General features: G+C 44.0%; 1 protein-coding gene across 1 annotated transcript in view; it reads left to right on the forward strand.

Annotated features, from left to right (window-relative positions):
* PTPN2 (protein tyrosine phosphatase non-receptor type 2) overlaps positions 1 to 20,942 on the forward strand; it is a 2,647,405-nt gene extending 2,626,463 nt beyond the window's left edge. The window contains exon 10 of the mRNA XM_044067190.1: positions 20,253 to 20,942. Within this exon, the coding sequence (XP_043923125.1) occupies positions 20,253 to 20,274 (22 nt within the window). The 3' untranslated portion in view covers positions 20,275 to 20,942. The remainder of the gene's footprint in view (positions 1 to 20,252) is intronic.
* The last annotated feature ends 652 nt before the right edge of the window (positions 20,943 to 21,594 follow it).

Consider the following 21,594-nt stretch of genomic DNA (forward strand, 5'->3'; position numbering starts at 1 on the left):
CCCCCTCTCCTCTCGGTGCTTCGGCGCTGGTGAGTTCGGCTCCGACATCGCCTCGAGCCATCACTGTCGGTGCCGAGGGGTCCTTAGCTCCTCGGAGCGGGGACCTCTGGCTCTGCCTGACAGGGGTGCTGAGGTCATGCGGAGTGTGTTAGAGCCTGGCTCTACTCCACAGTCGGTTCCGTCAGTCCCTCCCTCTATGCTGCCTCAGGGTAAGTCGACTCACTCCCTCATTCCGGACCGCAGAGAGCCAGCTCCTCAAGAGCCCCTTGGGATTTCATCCTCTTCGAGGCCTCTCCTGATTTGGCAGAAGAGCCCCTCGGAAAAGGAAGTGCAAGAGGAAGCACATTGACTCACCTGAGTCTATCACGTCGGACACAGATCTGGATGATTCTGAGGGTTCCCCGTTCCCCTTCTGAAGATGTCTCATTTGCAGACATTCTGGAGATCCTTAAACAGAGGGAAATTGGCCAGCCCTCAACCCTTCAGAGGACGAATCTGTGTATCTTGAGGCGTTGGCTCGTCCTTCCACCTCCTGGGTGTCCCCCCTTGACCCCCTCATGCAGGTGGTAGCTAAGAAGGCATGGGCGGCTCCTGATTCAGTGGACCCCACTCCCAGGAGACCCTCCAAATTCATCACAGCTCCATCAGACAAGCAATTTTATCAAAGGAGTTTCTGTGGATGCTATGGTGGTAGCTGCCGCCACAAAGAAGGAACTGGCTGATCCTTCAGTGCCTGTCCATCCGCCTAACAAGGAATCTAGGTCCATGGATAGTGCAGGAAGCGGATGTTCTCCTCAGCGACTTTTACCATGCGTTCGCTGAATTACCTGTGCCATTTCACTCGTCTTCAAAGGACTTGGTCAAGGAAGCGAGTGAGATGTTGAAGGACCCTACAGCTGCGGGTTCCAAGAAAAAATGAACACGCAGCTGGCTATCCTAATTCCATTTCCAACTCCTCCATGCGCCTCCTCTCTTATGCGGCCGATGGAGCGAGCAGAGCAGGAACAGGGGTAGCCTTACGTAGGCACGCCTGGATGCGGCTATGCAATTTTATGGAACCTTTCAAGGCGTCTTTCACGAACTCCCTTTGATGGATCATCTCTTTTGGTCCTCAAGTGAAAGAAACCCTGACTAGGTGCGAGACTGATGGCAAGACCCTTTCTGCCGTCGGAGTCCGTTTGACTCCTTCTAGGCCTTACCCCAAAGGCCAGAAGGGTGGAAAGATGTGGTTCGTAAACAATCTCAAGGGACTTCGCCTGACGCAGAGTCGGTTCCCGCCAGAGGCAGAGGGGGAACAACAATGGTAGACGCCGCCCTAGAGGCAGAGGGGTCCGCAGAACCAGGGCACCGAGAAACTTCCTCCGATAAGCCCTTTCAGCATCCCTGAGGTGTTGCCCGACTGCCCATCTTCGGAGGCAGTCGGGGAAGATTGTCACTGTACCCAGAAGCCTGGCTATCCTTGACACAAGACAAATGGGTACAGTCCATCATTTCGAAGGTTATTCTATCCCCTTTCTTCGCTTTCCAAATCAGTCAAAAAATCCCTTCCAGATGTTCCACCGCTCAAAGGGATATAGCAGCTTTGGAAATTTCAAAACTGCTTGCAAAAGAGCTATTCAGCCAGTGTCAGCAGACCAACAAGGATCCGGAATCTACTCAAGGTTCTTTTTAGTTCCAAAGAAAACAGGGACTGGAGACCAATTTTGGATCTCAGTATCTTGAACAGATCGGTCAAGAAAACAAGATTTCGGATGGTCACGCTGCAATCCATTCTTCCCTATTGGGAAAAGGAAACTGGATGTGCTCTATAGACCTTCAGGACGCGTACTATCACATAAAATGAACAGACGCTCCAGAAGATTCCTCCGCTTCAGGCTGGGAACCAGTCATTTTCAATTCAGGGCCCTGCCCTTTGGTCTCACCACTGCCCCCGGTGTTTACCAAATGCATGGCAGTGGTAGCTTCTCACCTGAGACGACAAGGATTCCAGGTGTTTCCATATTTGGACGACTGGCTCCTCACAGCTCCCACCAAGCATCTCCTTCTGATGGCCAGAGATTACACTTTTCGCCTGTCAAAATTGGGTATCTCAATAAATTGCGAAAAGTCTGTTTTGTCGCCTTGTCGTACTATTACCTACATAGGCTAAATTTAGATACTGTAAACATGTCTGCAACACTAACGAACCAAAGGATATTAGACATTCAAAAATTGGTGTCACTACTTCTCAACAACAACAGAGCCAAAGCCAGGTTAGTTCTAAAGGTGTTGGGAATTATGGCAGCGCCATACCTCTCCTCCCATTGGCCAGATACCACATGCGGATCCTTCAGTGGATGCTCTTTTCTCAATGGTCATACCAGGAACTTCCAATGTCTCACACCATTATGATCACGCAAGTGCAAAAAGCATCTCATGTGGTGGATGTCTTCCCCAGCTCCTGTTGGGGAGACCATTTGTTCCACCTCCTCCGGTTGCTACTCTGACAACGGATGCCTCCTGATCGGGTGGGGGCATTATCAGGGCAGGACAGTCCAGGGCACATGGCAACCAAACGAATGCCACTTGCACATAAATGTTCTGGAGATGAGAGCAGTGCTTAGCGTTGCAAGCCCTTCAAGACTCTCTTCCCTTGGGAACGATTGCAATCCAGACAGACAATATGTCTGTAGTGTGGTACATCAACAAACAAGGCGGAACCAGATCATACCCCTGTGTCGAGAAGCACTCAGACTGTGGCAATGGGCGATTTCTTCTCAGCGTTTTCTGATAGCAACTCACATCCCGGAAGTCCAATCACATTCGGACAAGTTGAGCAGAGCTATTCTTATGCCTCACGAGTGGTCTCTGAAAGACTCTGTAGTGAGAGAGATATTTCTCAAGTGGGGTCAGCCTTGCTGCGATCTTTTGCTACTCCCCAAAACAGCAAGTGCAGAGAATACTTCACTCTATTCCCTTTACCAGGCCAACCCAGCAGGGACGCACTAGTCCAAGTTTGGCCCAGGGACTTCTGTATGCATTTCCTCCTTTCCACTGATCTCTCAAGTAATACAGAAAGCTATCGCTCAGAAGGCCTCATTGATCCTCATTGCGCCTTACTGGCCTCGACAAGTGTGGTTCCCTTTCTACATCGATTTCTTTTGAGCGACCGTGGAACCTGGACCTAGTTCCAGATCTTTTGATCCATCAGTCGGGTCAGCTTCATCGCTCCTCCCTCTCTGAACCTCACTGCTTGGTTCCTCCACTTCCAACAGTAGCCAGGCTTCCTCAGTTATCTCACTCTGTTAGAGATATTTTGATAGCTTCCCACAAATCTTCCACTCGAAAGATTTATTTGAGTAAGTGGAAACGCTTCTCATATTGGGCGCAAGGAAAGGACATAGATCCTTTCACCGCTTCCATCCAACTAGTCCTTGATTTTCTTGCTGAACTCTTCCATGCAGGTTCATCTCCATCTACTCTTAAGGTTCAATTGGCGGCTATTTCTAATTTCCATGTGGGTATTTCTGAATCTGCCCTAATGTCCCACAAACTCTGCAAAGCCTTTTGAAAGGAGTTTTCTTCTCAGACCTCCTGTCAGAAATCCTCCTTCTCCTTGGGACCCAAATTTAGTTCTTGCTTCTTTGATTCTTTCCCTTCGAACCTGCAGCTTCATGTTCCTTAAAGCTATTATCATGGAAAACTCTTTTCTGGTGGCTATCACATCAGCTAGAAGAATTTCAGAACTTCAAGCACTCAGTTGTCGTTCTCCTTACCTTGTGTTCCATAAGGACAGAGTTTCACTTAACTAACCCGTCCTTTTGCCTAAGGTGGTTTCAACATCAAATCTAAACCAATGCATTGACCTCCCTGTTTTTTCCGGAGTATTCAAATAGGTCTGAACAAAATTACACTACCTGGATGTTCATCGTCAATTAAGGTACTACTTGGACAGGATTTAAACTATTCAGAAAATCTGATCAGCTGTTTGTCTCCTATGCGGAAAGCGGAAAGGGACTTCCAGTTTCAAAGGTATCTTTATCCAGATGGCTAACATCTCTGATTACCCTTGTTTATGAAATTAGACACCAAGAACTGCCTAATAAACCTAAAGCCCATTCCACCAGAGCTTTGGCTACTTCTCTAGCCTTCCAAGACAGACTGCCTATTGACACCATTTGTGCAGCGGCTACTTGGGCTACTCCTCACACTTTTATTTCCCATTATAAGTTGGATTTAGCTTCTAGGCATAGAGCTAATTTTGGTTCCACTGTTCTCAGGAGTCTGTTCCGTTAGGCCGGCCGGGACAAGGTGCTAGGGGCGCGGTCCCATCCAGCAAGAATGAAGGCGAGATAGACAACTTAACATATAGAAGTTATGTTCTTACCATAACGTTCCATGTTAGTTTTCTTCTCGCCTTCTTCTTGCATCCCACCCTCCTTCCCCCTGGCCTGGACAGACCTAGAGGAGTTGTGATCGTGACCTCTCTTTCTACCACCTCTTTCTTAGTCATATGCTATTATGCATATTTCTTGTTTCAGGATATAGGTCACCCCTTTTCTTCCTGCTGTTAGAGGTGGATTCTGTTTCACTGTTATACTGTTTTTTGGTATAAGCTGGGTTAGCTTACAAACGAGATCTGAGGTAACTCTCGCCTAGCATTGTGGGATATAAGGGGAGCCTCGAGCCGGTGGAACCAACTCTCGAGCTTTTAGAGTGGCCGAGTCGGGCGCGGGGTCGGCTCCGAACCCATCCAGCAAGAAGAAGGCGAGAAGAAGACAACTAACATGGAACGTTATGGTAAGAACATAACTTCTATTTTTTCACAAAAAGATAGATATTACTAATAGAAACCTCATTTTAGTTAAGTCAGGGTGACAGCAAGAGAATGTAGGGAAATGTCACATCAGGCTTTCTATTTTTGACCATTTGAGACAGAACTGTACTGATAAGTCTCTTGTTTCTTGTCCTCATATTCAAAGATATTCATTGCATCAACTTAAAAAAAAGATCTTGTAAAATAACTTCTATTGCAGATTTCAAAATTATTATACATAAGATTTTTCAATATTAATATCCACTTTGAGAACTCAAAAAGCTCTTTCTCTTAGTAAAACTCAGCAGAAAGTTCACATCTTTCCTTAACAACACATCTGCATTTTGTGTATGTGAATCTGTTGCTAGGGGAAGAGGAGGCATGGAACACAAAAAGTTTTGGAGATTCTGCTGTATGTCAGTAACAGAAATCTGAATGAGCTCTCAGCTGTATTTTGACCCAGAGATAGTCCTTTCATTACATCACAGTGACCAGGTGTTACACTCTAATTTGGTCACCAACAGCACACACAGACCAGCCTGCCCTGCCTCTGTGTCAGTGGGATGTCTGCATCCTGTAAACCATCTGCATTTATGTGCAGGGCCAAGAAAAAGAATACAAATGCTTTAACACAAAAACAGGTACTCTTCCATTAATAATTTTTGAACTACGTATTCCAGAAGAAAAACAGAGGAAAGATGAATGTGTCTTTCTGCCAGACAAACATACTATGGATTATAGTTAAAAATGTACCTTAAAATGCAGAAGTCTAGTGGTGTATAAATGTTCTGAGTATGAATAACAATACACAGATAATATGCAGAAGTAAACTGTGTAAAGGGTACTGGGCAAGTACAGCATGCAGAGTCTTTTACAACAAGAATGCTAAAGGTATAAATAAAAAGGCAAAGATAATAGTAAGTTAATGTGGAGCAGTAAACCGTGGAAAGCATTGCAAATGTTGAAAGAATATTGTCGGATTAGAAGCTCGACTGAAGTTATTAACTGCATGCAGCTGGAAATCCCATGCTGATTAAGAATCATCAATTACTCTGTTAGTCTGAAATGATGTTGAACCGATACATATATCAGTGAACAGGTTAGCATTATAAACCCCATTATATCAACACCACCTATGCCAATCAAATAACAATGATAAGCTATATCTCTGGTTCAGGGAATATTATGATCATAAAGGTTGTCTGGTTACTAAATATGGATAAAAGGGTTGTGGTCTACTTGGTCTACAATGGTAACAGAATATGGGGCTAGGACAACAGTAATAAGCTTCTTTTCTTACTTTATTTTAACTTTTATTTATCATTTGCTGATCAAATAAATGAACTCTGAGCACCCTTCTTAGCCACAACATTGGCTATTACACAAACAAAAATGAAAGAGCGCAGAAATCATACAGTAGTAATAACATAAATGACAGCAAGCATTTCACAGACAAAAACAAAATGATAGCATGACGCAGACAATAAATCTGGCAACAGCAGTAACAACCAATGGCAGCATCGTAAATTAATATGAGAAATTGTCAAATATACATACATCTCATGCGTCGATTTAATAAGAACACACTTGCAGTAGTAGTATAGCCGGTTACGTCAGTATTTCCAAAACGAAAAGGCTGAAATATTTTAAACATATATATATATATATATATATACATACATATATTACTACAAGGTTATGTAAATTCCTAATACAAAGTAAAGATTTGCACCTTATGTTTTTGACTTTAATAATCACCTCCTTTCACTCATGCACACTTTATATTTTTCTTCAAAACACCAGCTGTCCCATGTATGCATCCTTTGTACTATTTTCATGTGTGTGCACTTTCTTTTTCTTCCCAAACACCAGCTATCTCGTGTACACATCCTTTGTATTTATTTACAGTATTGACAATACTTTTTACTTTAATAACATATACTATCACATGTGATGCCACCCCCCAGCACCATCTTATTTATTAGCACCTTGTGTGCTTTGAAAGTGAATGTATGTTATAGCGTTTAATGTGTGTCCCCATCACCATCTTGTCTGTCAGTACCTTTTGTATTATTTCATATGTAACCCCCATCGCCATCTTGTCTATCAGCAACTTGTGTATTGTGGAAATGAACAGCATGCAGTTGGAGGCCCATATATACCACCCCATACCCCAAACACCATCTTGTGTGTGACTAATCTTTGTACTATGGAAAGGAACACTATGCTGTGATATTTAGTATGTACCCTTAGCACCATTTTAACATTCAGTGCTTTGTGCATATTGGAAATTGACAGAATGATGTGGTGTTTTCTTATGTACCCTCCCAGACCCATCTTACCTATCAGTACCCTTTGCGGCCTGTAAATGAACAGTATGCCCTAGGGTCCTGTATGTGCCTCCCAGCACCTTAACTGTCAGAACTTTGTGTATTGTGAAAATTAACCTTACTTTGCAGTGCTTCATACGTATCCCCTACAGCAATGCTGCCTCACAGTATGAGGTTTTCCAGTTTAGTCCCCAGCTTTCTGTGCAAAGGCTACGTCTTCCCTCTGTTCTTTTGTCCCGCACCATATCTTAGTCCCTCCCTCTTACAAACACACACACACACACCTCCCTCTCACCTACAAACACGCACACACCTCCCTTCCTGTTACAAACACACACACACACACACACACACACATCTCTTAAACAATAAAACACACACACGCACACACCTACCTCTCACTTCTACATTCATATGGCGCGTCCGCAGTCCAAACGTCCTCTGGAATTCAAATTCCCTGTAGGCGCGTGAAAGACAAAGACATAAACCAATGGTCGCACAGACACATAAGATGAAAACAGGTTGCGCCTGTGTGACTGGAAGGGATGCAAAGGGCGTTCTTAAAGGGGAACGCCCTTTAAAAAAAAAAAAGTTTTTTTTTTTTTTTTTTTTTTTAATTAAAATAAAATTAATTTCTCAGCCAGCCAGTTCCAGGCGGGCGCCCTTGCATAGAGGCTAGTTTATCCAATTTTAACAGTAAGTCCTGAATACTGTTGATGATAGATTGTAGCTCCTTCTTCACAGTAACTTCTTGAAATGTTGCCTGACTCATTTTCATTTGATATTTTCAAGCTGAGGTTTTTACAGAAAATTTTAAAAAAGCGAATTTTTGTTTTTACCAGACAGTCCCAAATAGTTTCCGGTTCTTAATTTCACCTTTTTAGAAGTTTTTTTTGTAAATTTAAAAATTAAATCCTGTCAAGAGTGTATAGGAGAAGCAGAGCAAAATTCTTATCGGGGGGTTGGTCTTCCCAAAAACCTTCCTCAGACGAGTCAGTATTTCTGGAGGCGTTCAATACATCTTGGGTGTCCCCCCGGCCGACCCTCTGGTGGACCTTATCACTACCAGAGCCTGGAAGGAACCGGACACTGTAGAGCCAATACCCAAATGGCCCAATAAGGTATTGAGTCCTCCTGCAGACAAAGCCATATGGAGTAAGGGTTCCCCAGTTGATGACATGGTGGTGGCAGCGGCCACCAAAAAAGAACTCGCCCAGGAAAGTTCCTCAGTCCATCCCCCGGACAAGGAGTCCAGGGCGATGGATCTTCTTGGAAAGTGGACTTTTGCTTCAGCTACCTTTGCTGTAAGGGCGCTGAATTACATGGCCCACATAATCAGACTGCAGCGTGCCCTTGTGAAAGAGTATGCTGAGTCCCCCCTGGAGTCCATTTCGGCCGAGGATAAACGGACTTTCTCGGCTTATATGGCCACTCTCAAATCTGTGTCAAATACGTCCATGCGTTTACTCTCTCATGCCACCAAGGGAGCTGCTAGGGCAGCCGGGTCTGGTATTGCCATGAGGCGTCATGCCTAGCTCTGGCTTTGAGATCTTTTGGAACCTTTCAAGGCGTCCTTCGCTAATGCCCCTTTTGATGTTTCAACCCTGTTCGGGAAGACTGTCCGAGATGCGCTTGTCCAGAGTGAGAAGGACGGGAAAACGCTGTCAGCCATCAGGATTTGCTTCTGTAACCCTCAAAGGTTCTTCTCCAGGAACCAGCGAGGGCAAAAGAAGCTGTGGTTCCAGAAATATCAGCAGTCCCGAAACACTCAGGATTCCTTCTCCCCCGAGGCAGAGGGGGACAAGGTGGATGCCGGCCCAGAGACAGAGGGGGATCGAAGAACTGTTGGTCACGGGAACCCTTTTCCGACCGACCCGCACAGCAGCCCTAAGAGGTTGCCCGACTGCTCCTATCTGGAGATAGTCGGGGGGGCACTTCTCGAGGCACCTAGCCCAATGGGAGTCCATCACATCAGATCGCTGGGTTCTTCAAATAATATCCATAGGTTATTCTATTCCCTTCATAAACAACTCACTTTGTACAAGACGCCTCCCGGACGTCCCACCTGCTCAAAGGGAGGCGGCAGCTTTGGAGATAAGAAAGCTGCTAGAAAAAAGAGCAATCCAGCCAGTGCCCCCAGACCAGTCCAGCTTAGGCATCTATTCCAGGTTCTTTTTGGTGCCAAAAAAGACGGGGGACTTAAGGCCAATTCTCGACCTATCCGCTGCTAAGGAAAAGTTCCGGATGGTCACTCTACAATCCATCCTGCCCTTCTTGCAGGAGGAAGACTGGATGTGCTCGATAGACCTCAACGATGCGTACTACCATATTCGGATGGACAGGTGATACAGGAGGTTCCTCTGCTTTCGGCTAGGAGCCAGTCATTACCAGTTCAGGGTCCTACCCTTCGGTCTCACCACAGCCCCCAGGGTGTTTACCAAAGTCATGGCAGTTATAGCGGCCCACCTGAGGCTTCAGGGCATTCAGGTCTTTCCGTACCTGGATGAGTGGCTTCTCTCTGCCTCCACCAGGCATCAGCTTGTACTAGCCAGGGATTTCTTCCTTCAGTTATCTACCCTGCTGGGGATCATGATAAATTTCAAGAAGTCTTCCCTCCAACCTGTTCAAATTCTAGATTTCATAGGAGCAAGAATAGACTCTCTTCAGGCCAGGATGTTTGTGACTCTAGACAGATTTCACAGTCTGGCCCTGCATGTATTGGCGCTCCTTCAGTCCCCTGCACAACCAGTGGAGTTAGTCTTGAGAGCCCTAGGGTCCATGGCAACAGCTATAAACCTCATTCCTTGTGCACGTCTACATATGAGAGTTTTACAGTGGACATTACAAGTTCAGTGGTCTCTACTACATCAGTGTGTAGACTTTCCGATTCTTATGAGCAGAGTGTGCAATACGTCTCTCACGTGGTGGCTTCAGTCCCAGGAATTGTGAGAAGGACGCCCATTTGTTGCGCCTTTGCTCCAAGCCACATTGACCACAGACACCTCCTGCTTACGGTGGGGGGGCACTGCTCGGGCAGGACTGTCCAAGGCCTTGGACTCAGAGCAAGACCGTTCTGCATATAAATGTTCTAGAGATGAGAGCAGTCCTTTTAGCATTGCAGGCCCTTCATGCCTCTCTTCCTCTGGGAACTATTTCCATCCAGTCAGACAACATGTCAGTGGTCTGGTACATCAACAAACAGGGGGGAACCAGGTCTTATCCACTTTGTCGAGAGGCCATGAGAGTACGGGTATGGGCGATCTCCACCAACTGCTTTCTGATAGCAATGCACATTCCGGGTCTGTCCAACATCTTGGCAGACAAATTGAGCAGGACTATCCTTTCACCTTACGAGTGGTCTCTGAACCCTTATGTAGAGGACCAGATCTTCCTCAGGTGAGGTCAGCCTTGCTGCGATCTCTTCACATCGCCGTCCAATGTGAAGTGCAGCGAGTTTTTCGCTCTTATTCCCCCAACGGGGGAAGCCCCAGAGACGCTCTTGTCCATGCTTGACCACTTGGTCTTCTTTATGCGTATCCCCCTCTTCCACTCATGACAAACTTTTTACAGAAAGCTCATCAGTTGGGGAGCAGAGTTATCCTCATTGCACCATTCTGGCCTTGTCAAGTTTGATTCCCTTGCCTGTGGTCTCATCTCCTAGCTCTGCCCTGGATCTTGGATCCCATTCCAGGTCTTATTCATCATCCCTCGGGAATTGCTCCCCCGAAACTGGACAGCCTCAAGCTCATAGCTTGTTTACTCCAGTTCCCTTAGTTGCTAGGACTCCCGGTATCTCTTCCCCAGTTAAATCCATCCTGATAGCGGCACATAAGTCCTCTACCAGGAAAGTCTACAGTAGTAAGTGGAAACTTTTTTCCATTTGGGCTTCAGAGAGAAATCTGGATCCCTTTACCGCTCCGGTTCCAGCGGTGTTAGACTTTTTGTCTCATATTTTCTGGCAAGGGGCTAGCTCTTCTACAGTGGAAGTACAGCTGGTGGCTATTTCCCATTTTCATGTGGTGGGAAATTCAGGCTCCCTAGCTGCTGCCAGAATTTGCAAGACTTTTTTTGAACAGTACTTTTCTTCTGAGGCCTCCTATTAAAAATCCTTCCCCGCTGTGGGATCTGACTTTGGTCCTTCAGGCCTTGGTCACACCCCCATTCGAGCCCGCAGCACCAGTTGACTTAAAATTGTTATCATGGAAAACGGCCTTCCTGGTGGCTGTTACTTCAGCCAGGAGAGTGTCGGAACTTCAAGCCCTGTATATGAAACCGCCTTACCTAGTGTTTCACAAGGATAGAGTATCTCTCAGGACTAACCCATCCTTTCTGCCTAAAATTGCTTCTGAGTCGATTAATTTGCCTGTATTTTTCCCTAATTTTCAAAATAAAGGGGAATATAAACTTCATTTGCTTGATGTGCACAGGCAGTTACGTTTTTATTTGCATAGGTCCAAACCTTTCTGTAAATCTGATCAGCTTTTTGTTTCCTTTGCTAGACCCTTTTTGGGAAAACCAGTTTCAAAAGTGACTATCGCTAATTGAATTTCGCTTTGTATTTTGCAAGCTCATAGAGAACTTGGATTACCAGCCCCAGAAGCGGTTCATGCTCACTCTACCCGTTCTATGGCTACTTCAGCTGCATTTTGGTCTAGAGTTTCCCTGGACGATATCTGTTCGGCTGCTACCTGGGCTTCCTCTCACACCCTCATTACTCATTATAAACTAGATTTGGTGTCAAGAGGAAGGGCTTTTTTTGGCTCTGCAGTGCTCCGGAATATCCTTCCTTAAGGGCCTCCCAAGATTTGGATAGCTGGGGATTCTGTCCCACAGGTTGATGATCAAATGAAATTAACTACTTCAGGTAAAGATATTATGTATTTACCATAATGTTCCATCTGAGTAGTTAGATTTCATTTGTTAGCAACCTTCCCTCCCTCCCTCCCCCCTGACCTTGATGGTTATTTGTCTGTTTGGGCTCGATGTCCTGAATGTGGCAAGCCTGATGTAAGAGTTCGGGTCAGGTCCTTTTGGCTTAGGTGGTTGGGTGTCACATTGTCAGGTGGCAAACTCGATCTGAGGATTGGAAGGAGGTTGCAGGGTAGTATGGGTAAGGGGGAGGAGCTTGGAGCTCAGACCTTTAGCTTGGTAAGCTGCCGGCTTAGATCCGTATCGGATCCGGAACCCACAGGTTGCTGACAAATGAAGTCTGACTACTCAGATGGAACATTATGGTGAGTACATAACTTCTTTATATCTTAAATAGAACCTGTCAGACAAAGTGAAGTAGGCAAAAAGATCTCAAAAAGGAAGACATCATGCTGCGATCTAAAGAAATTCCGGAACAGATGAGAAACAAAGTAATTGACATCTGTCAGTCTGAAAAAGGTTACAAAGCCATTACTAAAGCTTTGAAACTCCAGCGAACCACGGTGAGAGCCATTATCCACAAATGGAGAAAACATGGAACAGTGGTGAACCTTCTCAGGAGTGGCCGGCCTACAAAAATTACCCCAAGAGCACAGCGATGACTCATCCAAGAGGTCACAAAAGAACCCAGAATAACATCTAAAGAACTGCAGGCCTCATTTAAGGTCACTGTTCATGACTCAACCATAAGAAACAGACTGGGCAAAAATGGCATGCATGGCAGAATTCCAAGGCAAAAACCACTGCTGACCAAAAAGAACATAGAGGCTCATCTCACTTTTGCCAAAAAACATTTTGATGATCCCCAAGACTTTTGGGAAAATATTCTGTGGACTGACTAAACAAAAGTTGAACTTTTTTGGAGGTGTGTGTCCCGTTATATCTGGTGTAAAAGTAACACATTTCAGAAAAAGAGCATCATGCCAACATTCAAATGTGGTGGTGGTAGTGTGATGGTCTGGGGCTGCTTCTGGACCTGGATGACTTGTGATTGATGGAACCATGAATTCTGCTCTCTACCAAAAATTCCTGAAGGAGAATGTCCGGCCATTAGTTCGTGACCGCAAGCTAAAGCACACTTGGGTTCTGCAATGATCCAGAACACACCAGCAAGTCCACCTCTGAATGGCATTAAAAAAAAAAAAACAAAATGAAGGTTTTAGAGTGGCCTAGTCAAAGTCCGGACTTGAATCTAGTTGAGATGCTGTGGCATGACCTTAAAAAGGCGGTTCATGCATGGAAACCCTCCAATATGGCTGAATTAAAACAGTTCTGCAAAGAAGAGTGGGTCAGAATTCCTCAAGAGCGATGTGAGAGAGTCATTGCCAGTTATCGCAAATGCTTGATTGCAATTGTTGCTGCTAAGGGTGGTACAACCAGTTATTAGGTTTAGGGGCAATTACACATAGGGCCATGTAGGTTTGGATAGTTTTTTTTTCCTTAATACATAAAATCATCACTTAAAAACTGGATTTTGTGTTTACTTTGTCTAATGTTTACATTTGTTTGATGATCAGAAAAATTGAAATGTGACAAACATGCAAAAAAAAAATAAGAAATCAGGAAGGGGACAAATACGTTTTCATTGCACTGTAATCCATATAGCTAAGGCTACTGCAGGAGTGATCATTCAAACATCTACTGTTATGGTAAGTTTATTTACACAACTCTACTTTGTTACCCAGTCTCTACCAAGCAAGCAGAGGCTTGCAAGGCACCAAAATAGCTAGGACAAGGGATTGAGGACTTGGTATTCCCAAGGTGTTGACTGTAGCTCATAGCGCATGTGAGTGTAGTTTGCATACAAAAGGAGAAAGTATAAGAGGCTCTATGGTGATGATGCAGGTACCCATGCCAGCCACCAAGGTCGGTTGGGGTCTAGCTAACATACAGTGTCATTGTTGAGACACTGGCAAGGGCACAAACAACCTCGTCAGCTACCTGAATAGTGATCATTTCACTGGGAAAGAATGAGCTCAAGAGTTATAGTGGGAGACTTGATAATCAGCAAGCACAGAGGCAGAAATAACAGAAAAAATGTTACTCATGTTGCTGTTCATATGGACACTTAAAACATGAGATTTTGTATTCTTACAAAGTTAAAACTCTTATGCTTTGTTACACCCCAGTTGAGCTACACCCTGATTTCTCTGTCTGAATACAGCAGTGTTGTTAGAAGGCATTTTTATGGTGTTAAGGGTGTCTTGAGGTCCATAAGTATTTTTATGCCGTTTTCTTGACTTCTTGTATACGGATTACAACTGGGAAAATTAGCTGATGTTCTTCGTCTCCCATTGCTGCAGTCCTTACTATTGGGTATAGTCCGCATCCAGTCGGCCCGAATACCAAAGTATAAGGCTGGCGTCAGGGCGGCGCGACTGGCGACGTCAGACGTCCAGGACTTTAATCGCATGACGGCGTGGTCGATGCAGAAGCAGTTTTGCGAGTGCAGGTTGACGTTCTGAAATCTTTCGAAACGGAGTTTCAGACCGAAACAGAGTTGGCAACATTTTGGTTTTTCTTGCCTCAGTATTTTACGGATGTCAGAAAAAGTGAATAACTGTATTTCTTGTGGGAAACAGATACCTCATAGGGATTACCATACCTTGTGTATACCTTGTTTAGGGCCTGAACTATTAAGAGGAGGTTAGACTGTGCCAGGTTAGTGTTGAAGCGTTTGCAATTTATAAATGCCGTCGGATGCTCCGGCGCCGCTTCGCCCAAGAAGCGCAAGGACAAAACAGCGAAGCCTAGGGTTGATGAACCGGCAGTCCCGGACGTCGGTTCTTTAGGTGGCTCAATGGAGCCAGAGGTTTTGCCAGGAGTTTCCATAGAGTCCCAGGCAGAAACTTTACTGTTACAGGATGTGCCCTCTCAGGAGGTAGGCCAGGCTGAGGGGCTTCTCAGGTGACTGTTCTTCCCTCTCTTCCCAAGGTAGTTAGAGCCTCTCCTTCTGTTGCCAAAACTTCTTTGAGAGGTAGGCCTAGTTTAGCTTCAGTGGGGGCTTCTCCTAGCATTTCGGGTTCTGTACCTAAGAAACATATGCTTAAAATGGCAGAAGATTTGATTACTATGATTAGAGGTTCTATGCCCGCGCCTGATAAGAGGCGTAGGGTGGAACCAGACTTTGATAGTTTTGAACAGTGTTCAGAGGCTTCAGGGTCTTCTGAAGACTTGCAGGAGTATCCTACTTATTCTGATTCTGATGTGGATGATTCCACTCCTACAGCTACTCCTCCTGAGGATTTCTCATTTTCAGAAACTCTGCATTCCATGAGGGAGCACTTTAAATGGGAAGGCCAGGATTACTCTGATTCAGGAAAAGGCTTAGCATAGGCCCTTGGCTATTCCTCCTGTATTGAATGTGGTGGAAGATGTTTTTGCAGCTTCCCTGAACCCTGACTCTTTGCCTCCTGCTCCTGTTAAGCCTGATAGGTATTATAGGGTGCGCTCATAAGTATTTGTTTAAGAGTCCTAGGGCGGACCCAGAAACTATTTCTCAAGGCCCTAAAGGTGTTAAAGCTTCTGTGGTTAAAAATCCTGTTCCCACTGATAAAGAGGCAAGGGCTTTGGATAGGTGGGGAAAGAAAGTGTATACTTCTTCCACTCTAGCCATGAGAGCTTTGAATTGTCAGTTTCACATGCTAAAATATCAGAATTACCTCCTTTCACAATTGAAATCTAGGTGGATGCTTTGGCGGGAGGTATTGAGTGTAAAGAGTTGCTGGATTTGGTTCATGTGTCTGAACAAGTGGGTAAGCATTCTTTGCAATGTGGTTTTGATGCTGTACAGGCCTCGGTGGCAGCTACTAGTTCTGTTCTAGGCATGCCTGGTTGAAGGATCAGAATTTAGCTGAGCATGTTAAGACAAGGATTTTGGATGCTCCTTTACAGTCTGATGTGTTGTTTGGATCGCCTGTGGAAGCAGTTTTACAGAAAATGGAGGACAAAGCTAAGTCTATGCAAACTGTTAAAGATTTTTGCAGGTGCAGCCAGTTTAGTAGAAATTGGCCTGCTAAGGGGTGGACATATCCTGCTTATGATTCCCAGTCTAGGGGTAGGTCTAGGCGTGGTAGGGGCAGGGCTCAAGGTTCTTTTAGGCCTAGAACAGGAGTTCACCTGCTCAGTCTTCTGGTGAGGGCAGGGGTCAGTCCTTCAGGCCCAATGACCTGTCTTTTCCGCTGCCAGTAGATTCTCGTCTGGCAGCTCCTTTGGGAGGAAGACTGTCTCTTTTCAAAGAAAATTGGGATTTAATTACTCAAGACAACTGGGTGTTGGATGTCATTCACCACGGTTACAGATTTTATTTCCATCGCCTGCCCCTTTCAAAGGCATGCCAGGCGTTCCTCCTCCACAAAGAAAAGAGGCTCACAAGCAAGTTTCTCAATTACTCCAGATAGGGGCCATTCAGCCAGTCCCTGTATCAGAAAGGGGCCTAGGATTTTATTCTCGCCTGTTCCTAGTACCAAGGGAACACGTGGAGACCAATTTTGGATTTATCTCTCCTCAACACTTATCTGGACATTCCCAACTTCAAGATGTTGCGGTTACAACAGCTTTTACCTCTGCTGGGCAAAGATCACTGGATGGTAACTCTAGATCTCAAGGAAGCTTACCTTCATGTGCCTATAAGGCTAAGTTGCAGGAAGTATCTGCGGTTTCGAGCTGGAAATTCTCATTATCAGTTCTCTGCATTGCCCTTTGGCTTATCTACGCCCAGAATATTCACAAAGGTTCTGGCTCCAGTGATAGCTTACTTCAGGCTTCAAGGAATTCAAATCTATCCTTACTTGGGCGACTGCCTGATTCTGGCTCAAGAAAAGGAAGACCTTGTACAGCATCTGGAACATGTTATAGCAGTGCTAAGATGCAGTCTAGTACCCTCTCAAGACATGTGCTTTCTGGGTGTGAGACTGAATACAGCAGTTTTAACCCCGGACAAACAACAGAGTCTATCACTTTACTTCCATCAACTATCTCATCAGTCGTGCTGACTGCATTAGGGTTCATGGCATCTTGTATTCTGGTGCTTCCCAATGCCAAACTGCATATGAGGAAGCTACAATGGTATCTCAAAATGTATGGACACAGCACTGCCAGGATTTGGACACTGTCATTCAAATAATACCTTGCCTTCAAAAGAATTTTTGTGGTGGGCTCAGGAATGTCACCTAAACAAGGGACTCTCTGTGACCAGTCAGATTTTAACGACAGATGCCTCGGACATTGCTTGGGAGCTCATCTAAATGGAAAGTGGATACAAGACAAGTGGCCTGCCAGACTACTGCATCTACATATCAACATGAAGGAGATGTTAGCAGTCCAGTTTGCATTAATGGCTTTCAAGGAGTTACTTCTTCCAGGGCAGGTGTTGATTCTAACAGACAACACAACTGTCATGTGGTACATCAACAAGCAGGGGAACACATTCTTATCCTCTATGCAGGCAAGCAATGATTTTATGGGAGACCAACTAACTCTTCAGGCAAGGTTTCTGCCAGGAGCACAGAACTCCTTAGCAGATGTGTTAAGCAGACAAATCATGGATCCCCGTGGAAACTGGATCTTCATGTATTTCAAAATTGACAGTGTCATGGGGAACTCCAGACATAGATCTGTTCGCTTCTCCACTAAACCACCAGCTGCCACAGTATTGCACAAAGGGGTTTCATCACACAGCTTGGAAAGTGGATGCTCTGTCTTTCAGTTGGAAAAACCTTCATGTGTATGCCTTTCCTCCTCTACCTCTTCTTCCAAAGGTACTATTAAAGGTCAGACAAGACAGGCCAAGGATGATTTTGATAGCTCCAGATTGGCCTCGGCAACACTGGTACCCACTCCTCCGAGTCTGGTAAGGAAGCCTCCATGGCCTTTGCCTCTGATTCCTCATCTGTTATCTCAGCAGGATGGTCATCTGCTCAATGTCAAGCTTCACTCTCTTCATCTAACAGCCTGGCATATTCTGTATTAAAGCACAGCAGGTCTCAACTTCCTCAACAAGTTTTAAATGTGATTATGGAAGCTAGAAGACCTAGTACAAGGAAAGTGTACGCAGAAAAATGGAAGAGATTTTTATTTTGGAGTACAGCAAAGACTTTGCAGGTTTCTGAGCCTAATTTGAGCTCTTCAATACCTTACTGAGTTATTGGACAAAGGTTTGTCCTTCTCTTCTATTAAGATTCATGCTGCAGCAATTTCGCTCACTATGATTGTGACCCACCATTGTTTTCGCATCCTTTGTTCAAGCAGTTTCTTAGAGGGGCAAAGAATATAAGGCCCCCACGTACAGCTCCTACTCCTGCTTGGGATCTCAATTTTGTGTTGGAAAAACTTACTCTACAACCTTTTGAGCCTGCTACTGCTGAATTGAAATACTTGTCATGGAAGACTGCTTTTCTGTTGGCTATTACTTCTGCAAGAAGGGTGTCTGAGTTGCAGGCCCTTATGGCAGTAGAGCCATTTTTGATTTTCCATAAGGATAGGGTATCATTACTCATCCTTCCTTTATGCCTAAGGTGGTTTCTAGTGTGGCTTTAAACCAAACTATTCATTTGCCTACGTTTTATGCAGACCCCCAAAATAAAGGAGAAAAGATTTTGCACACTTTAGATGTACACAGGCAATTGCGTTATTATTTAAGCAGGACTAAGGATTTTAGGCAGTCTCAGCAGTTGTTTGTTTCTTTTGCTTTGAGTTCACAGGGCAAGCCTGTGTCAAAACAAACTATTTCTAGGTGGATTGGCTTTTGCATTGCATTTTGTTATTCCCATCATGGCAAGGAGATTCCAGCTGGGATTAGGCCTCATTCCACTAGGGCTACTGCCACTTCAACAGCATTTCTAAGGGGTGGCAACTAAGGATATTTTGGAAGCAGCTACTTGGAGTTCAGTGCATACTTTCTCTAAGCATTATCACCTTCCTATCTACTCTAAGTCTAGGGCTGGTTTTGCCACAGCTGTTTTGCAAGGCATGTTGTCAGCTCCTACTTCTTTATGATTTGCCAGCCTCCCTTACCTCTGCTTTGGGATTCTACCCAATAGTAAGGACTGCAGCAATGGGACGAAGAACATAGTACAGTTTTGTACCTACCATAAATGTAGATGTTCGAGGATTCTCCTTCCCCTCTGTGTTTAGGGGTGGTTGTGTAGGTGAGTTTACATGCTTATATTTTTGTACATGTTTTTGGTGCAGGTATTTTGGGCCTTGTCTTTTTAGGGTCTTCTGACATCTGGGGCAAGAAAAGACTGAGGATATGGTCATGCGATTAAGTACCCTAGACGCACTGACGCCAGTCCATCGCGCCCTGACCGACGTCAGCCTTATACTCTGGTATTCGGGCCGACTGGATGCGGACTATACCCAATAGTAAGGACTGCAGCAATGGAATCCTCGAACATCTACATTTATGGTAGGTACAAAACTGTACTTTTTCTGGGACTGACAAAGCCAGGAAATTGATACCTTTACATTCAAGCAAGCAGAAGCCTCATGAGCTATGAGGCAGAGTAGTAATATAAAAACTGCTTTTCTTGGTTTACTAACTACAAACTTTACATTGTGAGAATAAGTCTTTATACTTTGTTTTAACTTTAATATTGTCTTACATGCACATGCAGTTTATATGTATCCTAACTTGAAACTTAACACTAAATAGCACTCATCAGATGACTTAGTAGGCTCAGATGACTTAGTAGGGTGATGTACTAGTTTTGTATAATAATCAACTGCAGTTTCATTATTATGTAGCATTTCCCTTTACTGTAATGTTTGGATTTAGATTCTGTGTTAAATGGCTGTTTAATTGTATACCACAATGTGAACTTGCAATTTAGAAGAGCTGCGCACATTTGATGTTAAAGGAGGTGCAATCATGTTTGAGTCTAACTTGCCAATTCGCTGGCTTCTGAGATTCACTTTTAAACTTGAAACATACATGTATTGCTTATCACACTGAGCTACAGGGCCATTGACATTGCAAACAAAAATATGCCACCAGGTAGACTTCACGCTGTTATGATGATCTTTGATGTAAACAGTAAAACTTATCATTACGAATTGCACGGCAGAGATCATAAATCAGAGAAAATTTTTGAAATTGTGATTTTTGGTAAGACTTGTAATGGTATTTTCTTTTCTGTGATTTGTTTTTATGTTATGTGGCTTGCAGTTAATGACTGTGTTTTCATTGTTTGTTTTAGGCCAAGACTAACTGATACCTAAGATTTCAAGATTAGACATTCTGCCTCTGTTTTCTTTACTCCCCTAATGTGCAAATGGAAAAACAAACCCTGTTTAGGGAACATGGTGAGGTCGAATACTACTGAGATCTCACATCATCTAACTGTTTACAACGTAAACTTTTACATCCAGAAGATGAAGACAAACACCAGCATGAAACTTTACAAATTAAGTACAGTTCATGTATTGTCACATGTTTTATAATGCTTGTATTACCTGTGCAAAAATGTAAAAACAGAATAAATTAGAAATTGCTTTGTACTTGTACTGCCATTATGTTGTATTTTTATACTCTGGCAGTATTAAATGTTCTGTTTTGGCTAAAACTGTGATATGGAGTATTTTATATCAAATTGCATTGTTAATAGATATTTGGAAGTGTAGAATGTTGATTTTGTTTTAAATGTTAACTGCAAAAGCAGTCATGGGGGATGTGTGGTTAAAGTACAACTGCAATGTATTCTAAATATTTTGTTAGTTTTTTTGGAGGAGAGCATTCACTTGTTTAGATGCAAAACATGATTCTTGTCAATCTCTATAAATATGTTCATATGTTCATATGCACAAAGTGCTGTGAAACTTCAGCTCTGTGGTAAGTTGACTTCAGCAGTGGAAGCTGCCTTGAGAAAAAAATAAATGTATGTTTATAACTGTGCTGTATCTTTCAGTGGGTGTGGTACATACAGGTAAAACCCATCATCTCAGTGTAGACATACATTTCAAGTGCAAAGTATGTTTCAGTAATGTTGTATATGTGTACATATAAAATGGCAGAAGACCTTATTATGCTGATTAGGGGAAGTCACTCAAGTCAGCCTTCCCCTGCTAAGTGAAAGAGACCTGTCCCCAGCAGCTTTAACAGACCAAGAGTCCGACGACTCTGAGGTATGTGATTATGAAGACATGCCTTTATCTGCTTATGAGGATTCAGATGCAGAGGAATCCATTCTCTCTGCTTCTCCTCCAGAGAATTTTTCTTTTAGTGAAAGCTTACATACTTTAAGAGAGTATTTCCACTGGGAATGCCAAGACTATCCTCAGTCCAAAAAGAGACTCAGAGAATTTCTAGATTTGCCACAACATAAGCCTTTAGCAATACTCTCAGTCTTGGATGTTATGGATGATGTCTTTATTGAATCCTGTTTAACTCCTGATACCTTACCACCAGCTCCTAGGAAACTAGACAGGTACTACAGAGTACCTGACTCTCACAACTTCCTTTTCAAAAATCCTACTGCTGACCTAGAGGTCATCTCCCAGGGGCCTAAAGGTATCAAAGCAACTACAGCTAAGAATCCCACC

Source organism: Protopterus annectens, chromosome 3.part1, assembly GCF_019279795.1.
Source record: "Protopterus annectens isolate FY-2018-M chromosome 3.part1, PAN1.0, whole genome shotgun sequence".
NCBI lineage: Eukaryota > Metazoa > Chordata > Ceratodontiformes > Protopteridae > Protopterus > Protopterus annectens.